The sequence below is a fragment of the Phalacrocorax carbo genome, chromosome 11 (genome assembly GCF_963921805.1).
Source record: "Phalacrocorax carbo chromosome 11, bPhaCar2.1, whole genome shotgun sequence".
Classification (NCBI taxonomy): domain Eukaryota; kingdom Metazoa; phylum Chordata; class Aves; order Suliformes; family Phalacrocoracidae; genus Phalacrocorax; species Phalacrocorax carbo.
Window position 1 is genome coordinate 10,059,684 of NC_087523.1, and position 19,430 is coordinate 10,079,113.

At 48.2% G+C, this 19,430-nt stretch overlaps 1 protein-coding gene and 1 long non-coding RNA gene across 2 annotated transcripts; one reads left to right on the forward strand and one right to left on the reverse strand.

Moving 5' to 3' along the window:
- Positions 1-7,829: 7,829 nt before the first annotated feature.
- On the reverse strand, positions 7,830-9,069 carry LOC135315347 (uncharacterized). The gene is made up of 2 exons (XR_010374800.1): positions 8,656-9,069; positions 7,830-8,303 (listed from the first exon to the last, which is right to left on the reverse strand). It is a non-coding gene; the product is annotated as an uncharacterized LOC135315347 (long non-coding RNA).
- Positions 9,070-9,083: 14 nt separating this feature from the next.
- Positions 9,084-19,188, forward strand: RAP2C (RAP2C, member of RAS oncogene family). The gene is made up of 3 exons (XM_064462978.1): positions 9,084-9,607; positions 11,422-11,741; positions 16,702-19,188. Exons 1-2 carry the CDS (start codon positions 9,335-9,337, stop codon positions 11,698-11,700), a joined length of 552 nt encoding a protein of 183 aa, XP_064319048.1. The 5' UTR covers positions 9,084-9,334; the 3' UTR covers positions 11,701-11,741; positions 16,702-19,188.
- The last annotated feature ends 242 nt before the right edge of the window (positions 19,189-19,430 follow it).

A 19,430-nucleotide genomic window follows, 5' to 3' on the forward strand; every position in this document is an offset into this window, starting at 1 on the left:
CAAGGACGACAAGAGACAAGCTGTGATTGTGGCTCAAGTGAGTTTCCCTGGGCAAGGCCAGTGCGAGTGCACACGGCAGCCCTGTGTCCAGGGGCTCGGTTGAGAGCCCCAGCAGCTGCCCACCCCTTCCCCTTCCCTCCAGCACTGTGTGAATGAGCCAGAAAAGCAAAATTTTGTGGGATCCTCACAGATCTGCTACTGAACCAGCTCTGGGAGCAAGAGCAGCCCCAGTGCATCCTCTCCCAAAACCACCACTGGGGTCCCCGGGGAGGGCCCCAACCCCAGGCAAAAATCAGCTTAATGGAGAAAGCTTTTATTTTCTTCCCATCTTTGTCTTCTCCAGGGCTGGGCTTGATTATTCCTTCAGCAACATGAAGTGCTATAGAGGCTCGGCAGCCAGAGATCAATTTTATCTGCTCTTGGCACAATGCCTCTGCACGAGGAAGCGGCTTTTTTCTCCCCCTTCCCATTGTCCTGAGGCTTGGCGGGTGACACCAGGGATGGTGGCAGCCACCTTGACGGTGGGAAGGTGGCAGGGAACCCCACAGAGCCGTGCAGCGTGGCCGTGCACCAGCCCTCGCCAGGTGCAGTGCTTACGGAGGGCGTCAAAGCCTTTCACTCACGGCCATCGAAGAGCAACTAGATACTGCCAGTAAAGAAACCCCAGCTCAGCTCAGACATCAGCATCACTTCAAGGCACAGCACAGGGTGGGGACCCTCAGATGCTGCCTCTGCTCCTGCTGTGCCGCCCCCTCTCATTCACTGCAAAGCACTGGCTAATAGAGGATCATTTTCTTTCTGGGGAACATGCAAAAATCTGCATCAAGCAGGTGTAAGGTGCAAAGATGTCATGTGTAAGTGACCAGAACATAGTGGTGGCACAAGGTATGAGGACTAAACACAGAGGGATCCCAAGTGCTTTGCAATTATGCAGCCAAGCTAAAAAAAAAAAAAAAAAAAAAAATAAAAATTAAAACTTGCAGAACTTTAAGAGGATGGGGAAGAATTTGGCGTGGGATTAAATATTGGGGAAAAGATTAGAAAAGCGAAAGCAGGAAATGAGAAAAGCCTGAGGGATGAGGCAGATGGCCCAGCTCAAGGAGAGCTGCCAGCCTGTGGACGAGGACTAGCCCGAGGGTGTGCCTCAGCACTCTCCCCCAGAATCCTGAGCCCACATGAACTGAGCCACTGAACCTGCCTCCGGGTCTGCCATGGCACAAGGCAGAGGTGAGAGCATCCTCTCCTCAGCATCAGCATAGCTGGGCTCACCTGGGGGCTGCTGATGCCGAGACGCCCATGGCTGTGGATAACAAGGCAGCGGACCCCTGGCGGGAGCAGCGGTTCCACTCGTGCAGGGCTCGGTTTGTTTGTCCGTCTGTGCAGGGACGGTGAGGCGGCTGGCTGCCTCCGGGGCCAGGAGGGAGTCCCGGCCCTGTCAGAGCCATGCTTGCTTTCACCAGCCACAGATTTGACCCTCTCCAGACTGTGCAAATTAGGAAATCCTTTGAAACACCGAAGCACCACTCTGCAAAAACAAACCAGCCAGCAGCCCCTTGCTGCTGAAGGCAGAGATACACCTGGGGTTTGGCTCACCAGCTTTTGTCCACAAAAGGAACTCAGGCAAGTTCTTAAACTGCAGAACAAAATATGAAAGACCATGGGCAGTTATGGCAGAGACCTCTGGAGTCCTCCCCGGCACGGGGAGCCCCAGCAAGGGTGTTGATGGCCCTCACTGCTTCTGGTCCTGGCTGGTAAATATTAATTCTGTTTTTTTTCAAGTTGAGAAATTAACTGCTTTGCAGCTCCATCCAATGTGAATACTCTAATTAAGCAGTTCTGGTGCTTTTCTCCTCCAAGGACCTTCCCCAGTGGAGCACTTTAACCCCTTGGCTCCCGTGCCAGGCTCCTGGAGCAGCTGGCCTCTGAGGTCTGCTCATTCAGCTGCCTTGGATGGCGATGATGGATGCCACAAGTTTTCCAGGCTGCAGCTTTCCAGGGTATTGCGAAGACCCTCGCTGGTGCCTGGATCGCCTCCAAGCAGCCAGGTGTCATTTCCAGGGGAGCTGACAGGCTCTGGCATGGAGGACTTGCAGCTTTGCACCGCTGGCCTCCCTTGCCAGGAAAGCTCGTGAAGTGTCTCATAATGAGCTCGCCGTGTTCTCGTTTCGCAGACAGTTTTGTTAGCTTTTCACAAATGCAGTCTGGGGAGAAGCTCTGCCTGGCTGGCCATCGCTTGCAGCTCTGCCGATGCACTTGTCTAGAAAGCCTTTTCCCCCGATCTCCTCCAGAAGCATCGCAGCCCGTGACCTGCCTCCGCCGCCCCGAGAGGCACGTGCAGCGTGCCATCTCGGGATGCGTGCCTGGCACACAGACTCTCCGGTGACTTTGCCGTGCGTGTGTGCCCTCATCTGTGGCTGTGGGAAAGCGAGTGCTGTCAGTGGGCGAGCAAGGCCATGCCATGCGGATGCGCCGCCCCGCAGCAGTCGGTGACGGTGGCATTGCCCACCTGGGAAATGTAGCTCCTGCGTGCCATGAGTGGACCTGCCAGGACCCAGTTTTCGTGTGTGTGTGCATCCCGTCCCTACCAGGAGCAATGCTCCGGGTTGCCCTGGGAGAGAAGCACCAGTATTTCAGCAGAAACATCCCTGTGCCACCAAACTGAGGCACTCAGGTCCTGCCAGCAGGGCGAGGCTCTCGGCCGTCTCAGTGGCACCGCCTGTCCCAGGGCTGGAGACGAGACTGCACAGCAGTTTTAATGGCCTCCGGTCATCCCGCGCTGGTCAGGAGCACAACCTGGCAGCTCCCGCCCAGGGATTCAGCACGCTTTAATGAGCTCAGCGCTGGATTCTGCACGGAGGAATTAATGATTCAAGGTAATGCTTATCGCTTTGCTACAAGGAAATTGTCCAGCACAAAGTAATTTATTAAAAAGTACAAAGAAATGGTTTTGCTTATTAAGATCAACATCATATTAAAGTATTTTCTCAATACCCCATTTGGGCCAAGATTTACTTTCTCTCTCTCTCTCTGCAATGGGAATAAAACAGAGTGTCTCACTGTAATTAATTGTTGGCTGCTTCATTTTGCTAGCACATTTCATGCTCAAGTTTGCACATTTCTGTAGCGTTTGAATTGCAAATACTGCAGGAATATAATAAAAAAAGGAAAGCCCATGAAATTTTAAAAGCGAATGGGAACTATTCTGTCAGGTGTCAGTTTAAAATTGCTTTATTTTCACAGATTTTAAAAATATTTTTTGACGGTGTGTTTACCTTCCTCCCTCCTTTCTTTTCACTTCGGGTTTAAGGCAACAGGTTTGGTTTGTGTGTTCACTGTCGTCTTCTGTCTTTTGAGGCTTAAGGAGCTGTATTTTCAGTTTTACTCTACTACAATGTTGGCTAGAAACTTTAAAATACGTTATGTATATATATTTCTAGAGAGAAGATGCCACACATGTTGGTGATTTGACAAAGCTTGAGGACAGCCCCAGCCCCTCAGCTTTGCAGAAATTCATGGAAGCCGGTACCCAAGGAGAGCATGCTGTACCGGCATCGTGTCCTATGCATGGAGGACAGGCAGCTTCTGTGAGCCATGGAGCTGCGGCCCGGCACCGGCCCGGCACAGATACAGTGAGCGATACCTGGAGGCGCTTCCCAGGCATTGTGGTACAGATTATATTAGCTCAGACCATGAAGGGCAACGAGGAGCTATCTTGACTTCTGGAGAAAATAGTGAGGAGCGACCCATGAAACCAGCTGGCTTGCTGCTGCACGCCCTCGCACGGAGTGGTGACCCGGAGATGCACCTGCTGGCTCTGGCACAGGACGCTGCTCTTGCAGGCAGGAGGTGAAGCATCCTGTGGAGGATGTGAAGAGGGGATAACCAGGAGAGAGGTCCGGTGTGGAGGTGAGGGGCTGCAGGCTGTGAGCGCGGCAGGGTATAGCAACAGCATCTTCCCCCGCAGTGCTGCTCATCAGCTACAACCAGCTCCTGGGCCAAGCTTTTCTAAACAGTTGGTGATCTCATACCATGCCTGGGGACCAAAGAGACATATTTCTCTTTCCAGAAATCCCAATAATCTACTTGTATCAATTATAATTCAGTGCAGCCCCACTTCTGCCCCAGAATCAGTAATTGCTTTGGAAAATATCCTTTACCTTTTTTTGAGTGCCAGCATGCCTTTTGTTGCTACTAAAGTAATGGCTAAAAGCTGACGGATGGTACAAAATAAGACATTTCTGAGAAAGGTCCTCAGAATTTGCCTCTGAGTCATCTCTATGTTAGCAGGAAAAGCTGGCGAAGAAGGAAAGTATCTCTGCAGGTCGTACTGCCTGAAACAGCCCCAGAATTAGAGCCTGGGCCAGGTGAACGTATCCAAACCCTAAGACATATTTCACTGTATTCTGATGGAGCTGAAATCGAAAGCTGTCATTATGGTTACACGACTGGTACGACAGGACCTCCTTGAAAGAGCTGCATGTGAGAGCAGCCCCCAGTGCCCCGGCAGCCATCCAAGCCCCAAGGAGCCGGTCCCTACCCTGCAGCTTACATGCTGAACACCATAAGGTACAATAAGTGGATTAGCAAAACCGCTGGAAGAGGCGGAGAAGAAATGACACTGGGTCTTAAGCTGGTTTTGCATGTATTTATGCAAATTATGTGCCCAGCTAGACGGTAACTTAGGTGAAATCCAGGCTATCCCTGCTGCATAGCTACCCAGCCACCTTTGCTCGGCAGTCTGCTGCAGGCTTCCTGGCAGAGAATAGCCTGGTTTATAGCTCAGGCAGACACAGTGAGTCACACCAGTGAGTCGGTCGATAATTACGGCGTGGACAGCCTGCAAGAGGCAGCGGCAGCAGCCCGGCAGCATCCGCACTGTGCTTGGGGCGGGGGGGTGGTGCAGGCCCACGCTGGCATCCGTAGGAGATGCTCCAGACTCCTCACTCCCTCCAGAGCTCGGGGATGCTCCTCTCCCACCTCTCGGGGCTGGTTTGCAGGACAGGGCGCTGCCTGCCCTCCCTCCTGCCTCCCTGCCAAACACAGCACCAGGCAGGATCCATCTCTCACGTTGGTGAGATGGGTATTGCAATTATTGCTGGCCCCTGTTTGTGCCATCTGTCCATTCCCCAAACATCCCTGCAGGATCTGTGTCTTAGCAGGTTAATTTAATAAGAGCCTGCTTTATTGTTGCTGGCTGTGGGCATGGCACAGAGCAGCTGAGTCCATCAAAAGCACATAGCTTCTCTGGCAGCAATCAAATCCCGCCCAGATGCTCATTTGGGAGGTTTGTTTTGCTGAGAGTGGGCAAACCCTCCTGGGGCAGCGCCGAGGGCTGAGCCCCCCTGCACCTTTCTCCTTGGCAGGAGCCAGGAACAAAGTGGCAGCAGAGATTAAATCAGGCCTTTGACCCGGGATGTGCCGCACCTCACTGGTACGGAGGTGGTGATAGCGAGGGAGCGGCAGAGCGGTGGTATCGGCAGGAGGTGCCCTGCGTGGCTGGCTCAGGGCTTGGCCATTTATGGCAGGAGCAGTTATTCCCATCCAGAGTTTCAAAACCTTTTACATCAACAGCTATTTCTGTGACTCCAAATATGTGTACAAGGCAGTGAAATAGCTGTGCAAACTGTTTAATGAAGGGAATGATTCACCTTAAGGATAATGAACAATCGGGTGCACTTTGAGATCAGCTTTTTTTTTTTTTTTTTTTCAGCTGTAGACATGTAAGGCTGGTATAAAGTGCTGTGAGTTGGGAAGAAAATCTCCAGAAATCCAAACTGATACTGATTATACACCACACACCCAGAGGAAAAAAAAAATCCAGTTTCCCATCCCGCACCCACCCCCTTGGGCTGGCCACTCAGCCCAGGAGTGAGGCATCGCTGGTTAAGTCAAACTGCACCAAAATGTATGTGGTTTTTCTCCCGCTTGCCCCATCGCTGTGCTCTTTGCCCCATTCCTCTCCCTTAGTCATTCCTCCACCCATCACAAACATAATGGACCAGCAGTGCCACAAAGACATGCACATAATGAAACTAAGTGACCGTGTAATCTCATTATTGTCACCCTCATCCTCCCTTGCCCCTTTTCTCCCTCCCCCCATTTGTCACTGTCGCTGATTGTGTCATGGTTAAAATTAGATGGGAAGCTCCTCTGCCAGCAACTGCACCTTTCCTTTATCCTGAGCACCTTGAGTGCATTAGGTACTTTGCAACCACTTATGATTTATAATAGGGTTGAAGTAGGAGGCAGACTGTTTTAATGCTCACCTTTTTACATTTTTGAGCTGATTCACCAGCCACATGAATATCTTCCATCCAGGCAGGTCTACCTCATGCCAGCAACTCTTCACAAAACAATTTTGGAGGCAATGGCAAAGGAAGGAGACGGGTTATGACTTACATGTAATAAAGACCAGTGATTCAAATTTGGTGTAACTTCTGTAAGATTTTTCTGGTGGGTAGAAGACCTCACTGAGCTTTCCCCATAATGGACATATTGTCTTTATGGAAAGGAAGTGAATAAAATAATCCTACTTGTGAAAACAGTCACAAGCAGAGCCACCTCTGCAGTACCTTTTCTGCATCTTTGGGTGGTGCTTAGCCTTGACTAGGCGCCTCTCTAGGGCCTGCTGGAAGCACAGGGCAGACACAACACGGCTACATCATAGAATCACAGAATGGTTTGGGTTGGAAGCAACCTTTAGAGGCCATCTAGTGCAACCCCCCTGCAATGAGTAGGGACATCTGCAACTAGATCAGGTTGCTCAGAGCCCCATCCAGCCTGACCTTGAATGTTTCTAGGGATGGGGCATCGACCACCTCTCTGGGCAACCTGGGCCAGTGCTTCACCACCCTCACTGTAAAAATTTTTTTCCTTATATCAAGTCTAAATCTACCCTCCTTTATTTTAAAACCATCACCCCTTCTCCTGTCACAACAGGCCTTGCTAAAGAGATTGTCCCCATCTTTCCTATAGTCCCCCTCTAAGTACTGGAAGGCCACAATCAGGTCTCCCCGCAGCCTTCCCTTCTCCAGGCTGAACAACCCCAACTCTCCCAGCCTGTCCTCGCAGCAGAGCTGCTCCAGCCCTCGGGTCATTTTTGTGGCCTCCTCTGGACCCGCTCCAACAGGTCCATGTCCCTCCTGTGCTGAGGGCTCCAGAGCTGGACGCAGCACCCCAGGTGGGGCCTCACCAGAGCAGAGCAGAGGGGCAGAATCACCTCCCCTGACCTGCTGGCTGTGCTGCTTGTGATGCAGCCCGGGATAGGGTTGGCTTTCTGGGCTGCGAGTGCACATTGCTGGGTCACGTCCAGCTTTTCATCCACCGATACCCCTGAGTCGTTCTCCACAGGGCTGCTCTCGATCCCTTCATCCCCCAGCCTGTATTGATGCCGGGGGTTGCCCCAACCCAGGTGCAGGACTTTGCACTTGGCCTTGTTGAACCCCATGAGGTTCTCACAGGCCCACCTCTCCAGCTTGTCCAGGTCTCTTTGGGTGACATCCTGTCCTTCTGGTGTGTCAACTGCACCGCTCAGCTTGGTGTCATCTGCAAACTTGCTGAGGGTGCACTCGATCCCACTGTCTGTGTCATTGATGAAGATACTAAACGGCACTGGTCCCAGTACGGACCCAGTGTCTGCCTCAGACTCACAATCAAACAGGTGATGTACAGAGGAAGGGGAGAAATCCTGCACCTCACACGTCTCTGCTGACGTTCTGCAGACCGTGAGAAGGAGCAGTCAGGTGCCCAGAAACAAATATGGTTCTAGCAGAGTGGCAGCTGCTACGGGTGAGACCGCTTTGTGCAAACAATCGAGTCAGTGCGAACGATCGAGTCAGGCCGAGGGATTTTATTTTAGAAAGAAAACAGCCCTTTATGCTTTTTAGTTACTTCCTCTTAACGACGGGCGAAATTCATTGGTGGGGGAAACGCCAGGGCGAATTCCGAAGGTGGCGGGGGATGCAGCTGGGCGGGCTGCGACCCGAGGCCGCCCTGGGCGCCCCCGCCGGACCGTCACCGCGGCGGCTGCCGCCCCGTGCCCGGTCCCCTGCTGACACCTGCCGTCGGGCGGCGGGAGCGGTGCGGCCGCCCCCGCTACCGAGCACGCCGCGGCCGCCGCACCCCGGCGGGGGGTCGGCTGGGAGGGTCCGTGCCGGCCCTGGCGGGGCTTTTCATGCAAAGGGGTCCCCAGGGGAAGAAAACGGGACGAAGGAGCAACAAAACTGCGAAAGTGGATGACGGCCAAAGTGTGAGATCTGGTGCGTTTTGCTGCAGCCGGGAAGGTCCAAGGACACCGGGCAAAGCTTGTGAGCAGAGAAAACGCCCTTTACAAGCCCGCTTTATCTGTAGGACGCCTTCAGACACGTAAAATCGAGATGCCGGTGCACGCCCCGCCCCAGCCGCTGTCCGTGCCTCGGGCCCGCTCCTCTTCCCGCTCGGAGGCGGGTTCTGCCCACGCCAACGGCTGAGCACGAGCCCAACAACGCGCTCCCCAAAATTGCCTTTTTTTTTTTTTAATCTGGGACTTTTGCCGTGATTAAGCATGGTTTATATGCAGGAAAGCCCCGGTAAGGCTCCGGCGCCACCGCAGCGCGGCCTCACAGCAGGCGGCCGGCGGCGGAACCGGGCCCGACCGGCCCCGGGGTCTGCGCTCACCCCGCGGGGTCGCCCGGCCCTCCCGGGCCTGGCGTGAGGGGACAGCGAGGAGGCGCGTGCGGCCGCACAGCTCGGGGACCGCCCGCCCGTGTGCCGCCTTCCTCCGACCCAGTCCGGGCGCCGCTGCCGGCCGCCATCTTGGTGCGGAGCCCCCGCGCCTAGGCCCGGCAAGGACGACGCCTCGGTGCCACACACAAAGCCGTTCCCCCGCCGCAGGAAGAGGCTGGGCTGCCTCGGTGCCACATGCAAACCCGTCCCCCCGCAGAGGGTGTCACCGCATTAGGCGTCCGGGCGCCGTTTGCGCGGGCGGTGCCGCAGCACGCCGCGGGGTGTGCCCGGCCTGCGCTGCCGGAAGTGGCCGGGGAGAGCGGCGGGGAGGGGCGCGCCGCCGGGTGCCGCAGCATAACCCTTCCGGGCGGGGGCGGCCGCTACCGGGCGGTTCCCGTGGCGGGATGGAGTGAGGCGCGGCGCTGCGGTGCGGAGCGGAGCGGGGCGGCGGCGGGGCCGGGCCCTAACGGCTGTCTCTCCCCCTCAGGCCGGCGCGGGAGCAGCGGGGCCTCGCCCTCTCCTCAGGCGGGCCGGGGCTATGCGAGGGCCGCGCTGCCGCCTGCCCTAGGCCCGGGCCGCGGCGGCGGCGGGCCCGGCCCGGCGGGGGAGCGGCGAGCGGCTGCGGGGCCCGATGCGGGAGTACAAGGTGGTGGTGCTGGGCAGCGGGGGGGTGGGGAAGTCCGCCCTGACGGTGCAGTTCGTCACCGGGACCTTCATCGAGAAGTACGACCCCACCATCGAGGACTTCTACCGCAAGGAGATCGAGGTGGACTCGTCCCCCTCGGTGTTGGAGATCCTGGACACGGCGGGCACCGAGCAGTTCGCCTCCATGCGCGATCTCTACATCAAGAACGGGCAGGGCTTCATCCTCGTCTACAGCCTGGTCAACCAGCAGTCCTTCCAGGTAACCTCGCCCGGGCCCGGGGCGGGCGGGCGGCGGCCCCGCGCCCCCCCTTCGGACGCGGCCGCTCCCGCCGCGGGGAGGGGGCCCGGCCGAGGAGGGAGCTTTAGGGTCAGCCCTGTGTGCGCACGTACAAGCCCTTGGTCTCCCAAGGGGCAAAAGTGACAGTGCCCCGCTCGAAAGTGCATTTACCCGCCCTGCTTCCTGGTGGAAAACTGCTTGCTTTGCAGGTACTTATCAGGGTGCCACCATTGTTAAATCCCACGCAGCGTTGGAGAACAATGACCCGCTCCCACTTCCCCAACAGAAATCTTTTGGCAATCCCCTTTTATGAAGAAATCACTCGATATTAAATTCGAGACTTCCCTTTTCCCACCCCGCCCCCCACCCACCTTCTCAAAAGGCCCATTTCTTCGGTTGGTCTTGAAGAGAGTCTTATTGTTCTGCAGTTGTGACTTGTTAAGCAAGCTGTTATTTTCCGCCCCCTCCCCCCAAAATATATTCCTGTCCAGCCTAAGGTTTTACAGCGTAGGTGGTGTACGGGAGAGGAGAAGCAAGCCAAATGCCACAATTTGTGGGCCTGGATTTCATTTCTACTATTAAAACTCCCTGAAAAAATGGAAATATCTCGGCCAGTAACTGGTCTAAGCTGCCTCTAGAAATGAGGCTTTATTTGTGGGGAATAAGTGGCTTTAGCAGCACTGCATGCAGCACTGCATGCAGCACAAGGATTTGCAACTGCTGTGTTGGCTTTGGTTGCCGAGTTGGGTGTATTCCAGCTGCTTGGCAAAACCTTGCACACTCCCACTGAAGCAGAATGTTTGCCTCTGCTGAAGGCTAAACTTTATCTGAGCAGAGGCCTCGAAATAGCCCAAGTATAAGCTGAAGACATACTTTCTTTGGAAAACAACAGCAGTGACATTGGGATGCTTCTTCCCTCAGATTCACTTACTTTGGGGACCAGCGAGTCCCCATTTTTCGAGGAATGGATGTAGAGTTAGTAATCCACCCTGTTAATATTTATTTATTCTTGTCTGTCTGTAGCATGTTTACTCTGAAGCCTGTAGGTGTAAACCACTCTCTGCAGTTCTTTTACACAGTGGTAACTTCAAACGCTTAAATTGCTTTGTCTTGGAACTATGCAAGAATTTGTAGAACTTAGTAGTACTGATAGTAACTTAAAACACTCAGGGAGCAGAGGAGGCTGACTCAGACTTTCAAGTGTAAACCCCTGATGTTAGCTCAGACTTGAATAAATGCATCTCTAGGTAATAAAATCTCTTTACAGCGTCTAATTTGGTTACTTACATGTGATTAAATGTGTTCACAATGAATTATTCTAAGCGTTCCAGAAGTGAGAAGACTTTAATTTAAATTACCAGCTTTCTCAGGCTGTAACCTAAGCACAAGCTTCCTAAGTGATTGTGTAATGGCATGCTACTGCTGATGTTACAGGTTGTTAGACGTGAGACGATTTTTTCAGAAAACTGAAATCAACTTTCAAAGCAGCCATGCTGTATCTTCCTCTAGCTGAACTGAAAGTCTCTCTCAGAGTACAGTAGTTGCTTTCTGTTTGTATGTATGCACCCATTTTATGAAGTGTGTATGCATTTATATAAAATAAAAAGTAACTTTTATTAAAGATGGAGAGTAAACTTTGAGTTCTAGATCTGCATGAATATGCATTTAAGAAGTCTTCTGCTGTATTTGGAATGTTCAGTTGCATGTGAGGATTATCAAAATGTGCTTCTGTAGTGTTTGTACGGCAATTTCATGTGATCACTTACACGTACTAACCAGCTGGATTGTTTGATCAGGACATCAAGCCTATGAGGGACCAGATTGTCCGGGTGAAGAGATACGAGAAAGTTCCTCTGATCCTAGTGGGGAATAAAGTGGATCTGGAGTCGGAGAGGGAGGTGTTATCTGCAGAAGGCAGAGCCCTGGCTCAGGAGTGGGGCTGTCCCTTCATGGAGACATCAGCGAAGAGCAAAACAATGGTGGATGAACTGTTTGCTGAGATCGTCAGGCAAATGAACTATGCCTCCCTGCCTGAAAAACAAGATCAGTGTTGTACAACTTGCATCGTCCAGTGAGAGAAATTAAGAAAAACCTCAATCATGGCCATACAGAGCAGGTTGGTGGAACAGTCATAACTAATTGAGGTGCATAAGCATGTTGTTTAAGTAAGCAGATAAAGCATGACAGGGAGTCTGAAATTAAGTAGTCCGACCTGGAGGCAGCCTTCCTTCGAAACTGATGGAAGCGTGTGCATTTGCTTGCACATGATTACTTGAGTCAAATGGACTTCTGCGTTACTTCAGTAGGGTTAGTCAGGGAACATCGCGTTTACTTGCAGTAATTTTACAGTGAGACAGTGTGTCATCTCATCTGCACCTATTTTGACTGTCAGTGCTGTATTTGACGTTACATTATCATTATCATTATTATATACCTTGTTAATGTTTTGTGATGTTGCAGTGGCTTTCATTATTGGTTGTACTTGGTATCTGAATTATTTTCAAGTAATGGGAATTGCCTTGAAGTTCAATGGGATCGTTGTGACCAAGTTTCCTAATAGTTTTGCTGAGAAGACTTTGAGCTTGTTTTTAAAGGGGGGGAAAAAAAAGTACAGAAACCAAATGCACTTGGAGTATGTTTCTGCCTTATCAGTGGAGTAAGCTTAAAAGAGAACCACCTGGAGTTGTGAGGAGTCTTTTGAAGCCCACAGGTACTGGTCAAGGACACATGCAAAGTGTTCTTCATCTAAAAATCTCTAGAGTGGAGAACACACTATAAAATGGCTTTCTGGTGCACAACTCTTTCCTTCTGCAGTGACTCATAAGAGGTGTGGCAAGAGTGCAGTGTCCAGAGGGGCCTCAGGAGTTTCCCCCGTCTTGGGCTTTGATTTTTATTTTTTTTTGTGCAAGGATAGCTGCTCTTGGCCCTTCACACAGTGGTGGTCTTTTTCAGTACCTTTTTCACCTGATGGTGTAAATGGATCTGCTCCTCCCTTGCACACAGCAGCGTCATTGTTCCTGTGCAAGGTGGTTCTGGACTCCCCCTGCTCTTGTTTTCCTTCATAGCCCTTGCAGGTCTCATTTCACTGTCAGCTTGAATCCATGTTAGAGAAAAGGGCTCTTCTACATCATTGGTACGCTCTGCGTGCAGCCAGCTGGTCCGTCAGACCTTCAGTTGTGTGTTGGACCTATCTTGGCAAACAACTCAATGTGATCTCTGAGGACAAGTGCAGGGATGAGGGAGGACATGAAAATTCAGGGGAATGAACTGCTCCTCTTGACAGCTGCTCTGATTGAGGCTTAGGCTCCGACTACCATGTTAGTAACTCTTGCTTGAGTGAAAAGAGCTTTTTGTGTCTGAGTGACAAGAGGGAAAGAGGTTATTAGTGGAAGCTTTGGACCATGTTTCATCTTTAATCTTGAGTGCAGGGTCAGAGAGTGAAGTCTCAAAGCTTGTCTGTGAGATTGTTATCAAGTGCTTTGTGAATGTAAAATTTTAGACACTCATGACCCTAGCACCGTCATACTAAAAATAATACACAGTATTTTTATCTCCAGTACTGTGAAATAAAGAAAGGTTGCTGTCACCATGTAAGAGGTGTGTGTAAGTTCAAGATTTGCTTGCTGAAAGGTGAACAAACTGCTTGTGTTGGAGCAGAGAAAAATACAAGGGAAGTCTTTCCTTGTACACTGATACCTAACACATGCAGAGCCTTATAGGGTTATAGAAAGGAGTAAATCAAAGGAATTGCTGCTTTTTTTAGCAGAGTTCTGCAGGTTTAATATCTTGAATCATGTATAGTAATGCAATGTTTCAGCTATTTCTAAGGCAGCTTCACAAATAAGAGTATGTGGGCTTGAAGTATCATGCCAAAGGTTATGGTCACCCCCTTGGTTACTAGTGGTTCATCTTGTGCAGGTTGCTGCCTTCAACTCTGACAAACTCGGGCCCTTTATCCATTAAATTTAGACTTCCAGGAGTGGTTACTTCTAAGGGAGGCTTCTTTGTAACCTGGCTGCTTCTGGATTTAGCATTAAATACCGAGGTTAATCTTAAGGGTGAAATTGAGGTGGGGGGCAGGGCCATGTGTTATTTATTTGAATTAAAACTTAGGTCTAAATTTGATGAGTTTCCTAAGCATGCTCGTGCTTCAGAAGACACATCTGTATTCTTATATCTTTGTGATCTCTTTGAGATAGAGGATCCTATGCTTTTGTAATACAGATTTCCTCTCCTTCATTCTGCCTAGCTCATAGTGTCACAGCAAGCCTCTAGCAGCAAAATACTTCCTTGCTTCTAGGGCATGCTGCTTCTGCCCAATGTAGTCTTGTCACCTGTGCTAAACAAGTAAGTTTTTCCTTCCTAAGCAGCTTCCTATTCAGTCCAGATCTCACCATGTCTGGAACTTCTTTTCTTCTTACTGGTCCTGGCTCTTCACAGGCTTCGTGTCTTTCATTTCAGCCTCACGCTTTCTCGGGATATTTTCTTCTTCCTGGCTCCAACTCTATCCTTGTTCTTTGATTGAGTAGGTGTAGGATCTCATTAACTTTATGATAAGCCTTTGCTGCCTGATAATTTCTGTCTGATGTGCCCTAGTGTAGGAGAGCTGCTGATGGTGTCTTGTGATAGCTGTAATCAGCTTTGTAATTCTTCTGCTTACCTGTGATCCAGGGAACAATTGCTGTTTCTCAAACATCTGCTTTAGCAGTGGTCCCTCCTAGGTAAAGTGAAACTGAGGAAGTGGAACCAGCTGTCTGAAAACCTGTGTATTGGAAGTAGGCTTTAACAGTAGCTCTGTCCTAGCATAATCTTCATTGTCTCTGAGTTCCGTGACCTGTCTGTGTCCAGGAGGAGTTTTACATCTGGAATAGTTAGTTAAGAATTAAGTATGTAGAAGCAGTTTGTGTCTCTACAGCTCTGATGGAGAAACTAATGGGAGGGGTGGGGTGGATTATATGCTGGACCTTGTTTTATCTAAGGCTGTTTCAGTGTCAGTTTTAACTAGCAGTTACCACTTAGACTTTTTGGTACTGATACCTCAACCTATCTGTCACATACGATGTTGTGTAGGTTTTCTCACAACATTTTTGAGTAGCACTTGCCTAAATTACTGTTCCAGTAAGCCACCTTGGGTGAAATGAAGGATGGAACATAGCTACATAATCAGGATAACCCATAGTTCCTTTTAAAAATGTGTGTTGTTCTTGCATCCTGTTTTCCCCCCTCCCCTTTCCTGCTTCTGCAGTGGTCTTCTGTCATTTCATTATTGCATTCAGAGATGTGAGATTTCCAGTAGCTGTTCTCTGTTCCTTACTCTAGTATTTCTCTTGAATTTTCAGTATGACAGTGTTTCATGTTTAAAATCTTCTTTAAAATATGGCACCTGTTACAGTGCTGGTATGTTAAAGGCTTTCTGTAGAGGTACTAATCATCTTAATATTGCAGTGAAAGGCTGATGCTGGTTAGTCATTTCTGTCCCCTCCATTCATGAGTAACTGATATTAGCAAGTGCTGAAAGAAGAGTACTCTGCTCTAGGGATAAAAACTGAAAGTATATTGTCTTCTGGTCTGTGTGGCTGTGTAACACAGACAAATTTATCCTACTAGATTGTCCAGCATTCCCTCTTCACTGCCTGCTCACAGAGACACTAGACAGCGCTATAGAATTTCATGGGCAAGTGAAGCCAGATGAGGTACTGTATGGTGCTAATTGTAGTAACTAAGCACAAGTTAACTGGAAAAATAACAGATCTCAACTGGGAGGTCCCTAACCTGCAAATACAAAGATGCTGAAAGGGCATGCAGAGGAAAATACCGTTACTTGCTTTCTCTGTTCTTACTATCCCCAGCAATTCTTTGCTGGCCACGGCACTGGATGCTGGTTTTAGGTGAAGTTTTGGGATGGAGCTAACTCTGGTAGGATGAGGAGCTGCGCTGTAAATGGTTTGCTTCTCCTGTGCTCTAAGCAAAGATAAAACACCTATTAAGTAGGTCTCATCCTTCCCCATTCAAAGCTAAATGTTTGTTTGCTGTTTTGACAGTACAGGGACCCTCCCCATCTAGAACTGGTGGACCAGCAACAGTGTGGGTGGGGATACCTGCTCGCCAGACCGGGTGAGCATTACTGTTAGCTGGAAAACATACAAACAAGCAAGCAAAACCTGGCTGTTTGCTCCTGTCAGTACAGGAGTACTGCTCCTGAATGCTGGGGGTGACCAGTTGTTAGGTGGTAAGGGGAACCCTAACTGTGTCAGTGCGCTGTCTGACAAACTGTTAATGGAGAGCAAATCAAGAGCTGAAAACAAACAGTACAGTAGGAAATGTAAGGTCCTGACTCCTGGGAAGGAATGGCTTCAGAAATAGAGAAGACTCCTCAAAATCCCTTTTCAGCCAAGCATCAAGCTTCAGTGAAGTGCATCCACATGCACATGAAGGACAGGTTTCTATGGACTTTGAGCGTCAGCTGAGGCTTTTAGGATATCTCTGCGGATAACTTGCTTGAACTTCACAAGATTTATCAGAAATACAAAGATGTATTGGTCACATTGGTAACACTCCTTCCATTTGTGTGCTTGATTGAGAACAGCTGCATACAGTTCTGTCCCTGCTGAGGCTGTCTGAATGCTAAGGGGTGTTTTTAGTAGCAACTTAGAGGATCTGAATGCTGAGAACCTGGATGTCAAAACCAGGTTGGTTGGCTCGTCTACCTGTTCCCAGAACTTGTGCAAAATGCCATTGCTCCATGTTACTGGGTGAGGTGGTGCCTCCTCACCACCAACGCAAAGCCTAGTGCTTGTGTCTCTGTACAGGAGACCTTAAATTTCCTAGCTGATTCAGATCTTTACAAGCAATTTAGTATCCCATAGGGGCAGCTGTTACGAAGTTCGTAAGTTCATAAGTTATTACCTGCTTGTGTTACCAGAATTAGAGGAGGAGAACCTCAAGAATGCCACTGTGTAAAGCAGTTCTTTGGAGCTCAGTATGGAAAACTAGCTGTTCTGCACTGTGGGAGAAGCTGAGTTTGCTTTGAATGTGTAATGAATATGCTTTCATTAGTTATTTTGTTTAAATTGCAGATAAAACTCAGAGGAAACTTGCACAGATGCTGCTTTGGAGAACTTTCAGCCCAGGTTGCAGAGCTGAGCCTTGGTAAACCTGTCTCTATTACAGCACATTGCCATACATCTAAGTGCATAAGGTTGGTGGCCTCCAGGATCCACGCACCTTAATCAGAATGCTTAGCATGTTTACCATAAGTTTAAAAATCTGTTCTTTATCTATCAGTCCTTTTATAGCTTTCTAAGTTCATATAATGGCTAATATGCAAGAGTTCATTTTTAATATTTTAATTGATTTCTTTAATCAATTTCTGAACTTGTATTTATTAAATACTTAAACTCAGTATTACCTACTCAATGCCTTTTAAAAGAAGAGAGTTTTAATGGAGAATAAATTGAGCCTTAAACAAATGGTTACTTCTGTATATTACCTCGCATCAGTGCTTATTTCTTTTTGCAAAGTTTTCTTCTACGATGTAGTTGGTCATTCTTTGAGACTTCGTTTATGTGTGACAGTGTCATGGAAAGATACTGAAGGCACCTCTGTTGTGTGGATGTAGTATCCCTTTTCTTGGCAAATGCAGCTGTGATAGTGTATTTGTAACTGGTCTGATTTGACAATAGGGATTACTTGGAATGGCATGTAAAGTCTCCAGCTGATGTTTCTCTTCTTGCAATCATGGGTTTCTTAGACTCATTTAATCAAAAATGACAATTGTAGCATTGAAAAATGGCAGCACACTTCCTTCTACTGAGTTTCTAAACTTACTTGTTTACAAATAGCTTCTTTATGCCTTTGAAAAGGGATAATGTATCCTTCAGAATGGGCTGTATGCCTAGTCAGTCAGCTCAGCTTTGCCTGGCATGTTAAGAGACATCTAGTAGACCTCTGCACATGTAAATCTAATGCAAATAAGATCACTTTACATTTTATAGTTCCTAATATTTGTCTTTCTGAATAATATTTTAAAGCAATATTTGTTAAAGTTTTTCTTGCACTGTCACAAATTGCTTTTTAGTTTGTGTTGTTTTTTTCCCAATAAACAAGTTTAATATTAGAGACAAGTTGGTGTAACAAGGGGAAAAGCACCAGGTTTCAGTGATACTAACTGCAAGCGTGCTTTAAACAGCCATTGCCTTCCTTATTGTTTACCTGATCAACATTTTCTCTGAATACTTGAAAATTTTAACAATAACACAGGTATAAAGAGCAGAATGGAAATGTACAAAGAACAGATGAAATCTTTTTGTTCGGTTTTATTAACATGTTGCATACATGAGAGCTTTTTCTAGCAGTGGTTTAAAACGTGTATTTTTTTTTGCAGAAACTTAACTGCAGCTCACCTACTGCACCAAAGTTCTAGGTTTTTAGGAGCCCAGCTTTAGTCATTTGAACATGCTTCTAGAAATGTACATTCTTTCCCTGTAATAGCTTAATAACTTTGAGAAAAGCTCCAGTAAAAGCAGTGATGGATATATGAGGTTAAGCAGTTTAAAACTCACAAATTGTATTGTGGATGATGGCATTTAAAAACAATAAAAGATCACTGGTACAGTATCTCAACATTAATGTGTTTTATTGGTAATAATGCAGGCTGACTTTACAGTGTTAGCAGACGTAAAGATTCTGAGTCTACATTCAGTGTTGAATTTGAATCCTTAAAGAGGACACCAGGTTTTCTGCTTGGGTATTGAAACACCCTTTTTTTGGTTTTTGTTTTCCTGTGGGGTTACTTGAATTTTTTTTTCCCCCCTGTTTGTACAAACTTTATAAACAGGCTGAGGCTAATACTTAGGTTTGCACTTTAATATCAGAATTATACCAAACCTTGTATTCGAAATAGATTTTTTTTTTAAGTGGTCGTTGTTGATCTTTTTTGTAGGTTGTAAGGAAGTAATAGGAAATAAAAGTAATTCATAAAGATCTTAGTTTTCCTTTGTCTAAGGGGGAAAAGGTTGGTTAATATGAATCAGTGGTTCATTCCTATGGGTAGTTATCAAACCAGTGTTCATTTTCATTGACCTCAGCACAAAAAAAAAAAAAAGAAAAAGAAAGAAAAACTTTAAAAACTTGAACTAGCTTAGAGTGACAGGACTGGGAAGACGAGAGATGGTTTCTTCAGCACACTTTGGGGGGGAAAAAGGGACCAAAAGTTATTTTAGGCTTCCTCAATAGATTGCATGTGAAGTTGCTTATTAGAGTAAGAGGCTAATAATAAATGCAATATGTATTGTCTTTACTATGGCATCTGTTTAGGAGTTGTTCAAATCACTGCAGTAGGGCTCTACAAATAAAAATGTAACCTAACATCATGTATCTAATGTACTGTATCTTTATCAGTGATAGGTGAAATCTGGAATAACAAGTGCAAAAATGGAACAATTACCTATAATGCTTTGTAAAAAGTTTTTTCCAGTAGAATTCATTCTTGTCATTTTGTAAGACAACCCTACAGTCCACCTGTTTGTAACTTTTTTAATAAAATAGATACCTGTATTACCAAACTGGGGTGACTAGTCTGTGTTCAATTTCTTCTTCTGAAGTGGGCTTAACTGACAAGCTGCCTTTTTGCTTTGGGTTTTTTTTTTTGGTTGGTTGGTTTGAGGTGCTGGTTATTCTAAGCCTAGTAACCTCATCTGAATTGTCACAAATGACTCCTTCAGGCTCAGGTAAACAGGGCGTACAGCTGTGTCCAGACTGGGCATAATGCTCGTGGTTTCAGGTGCTCTGAGTAGAGAGGAGGAGG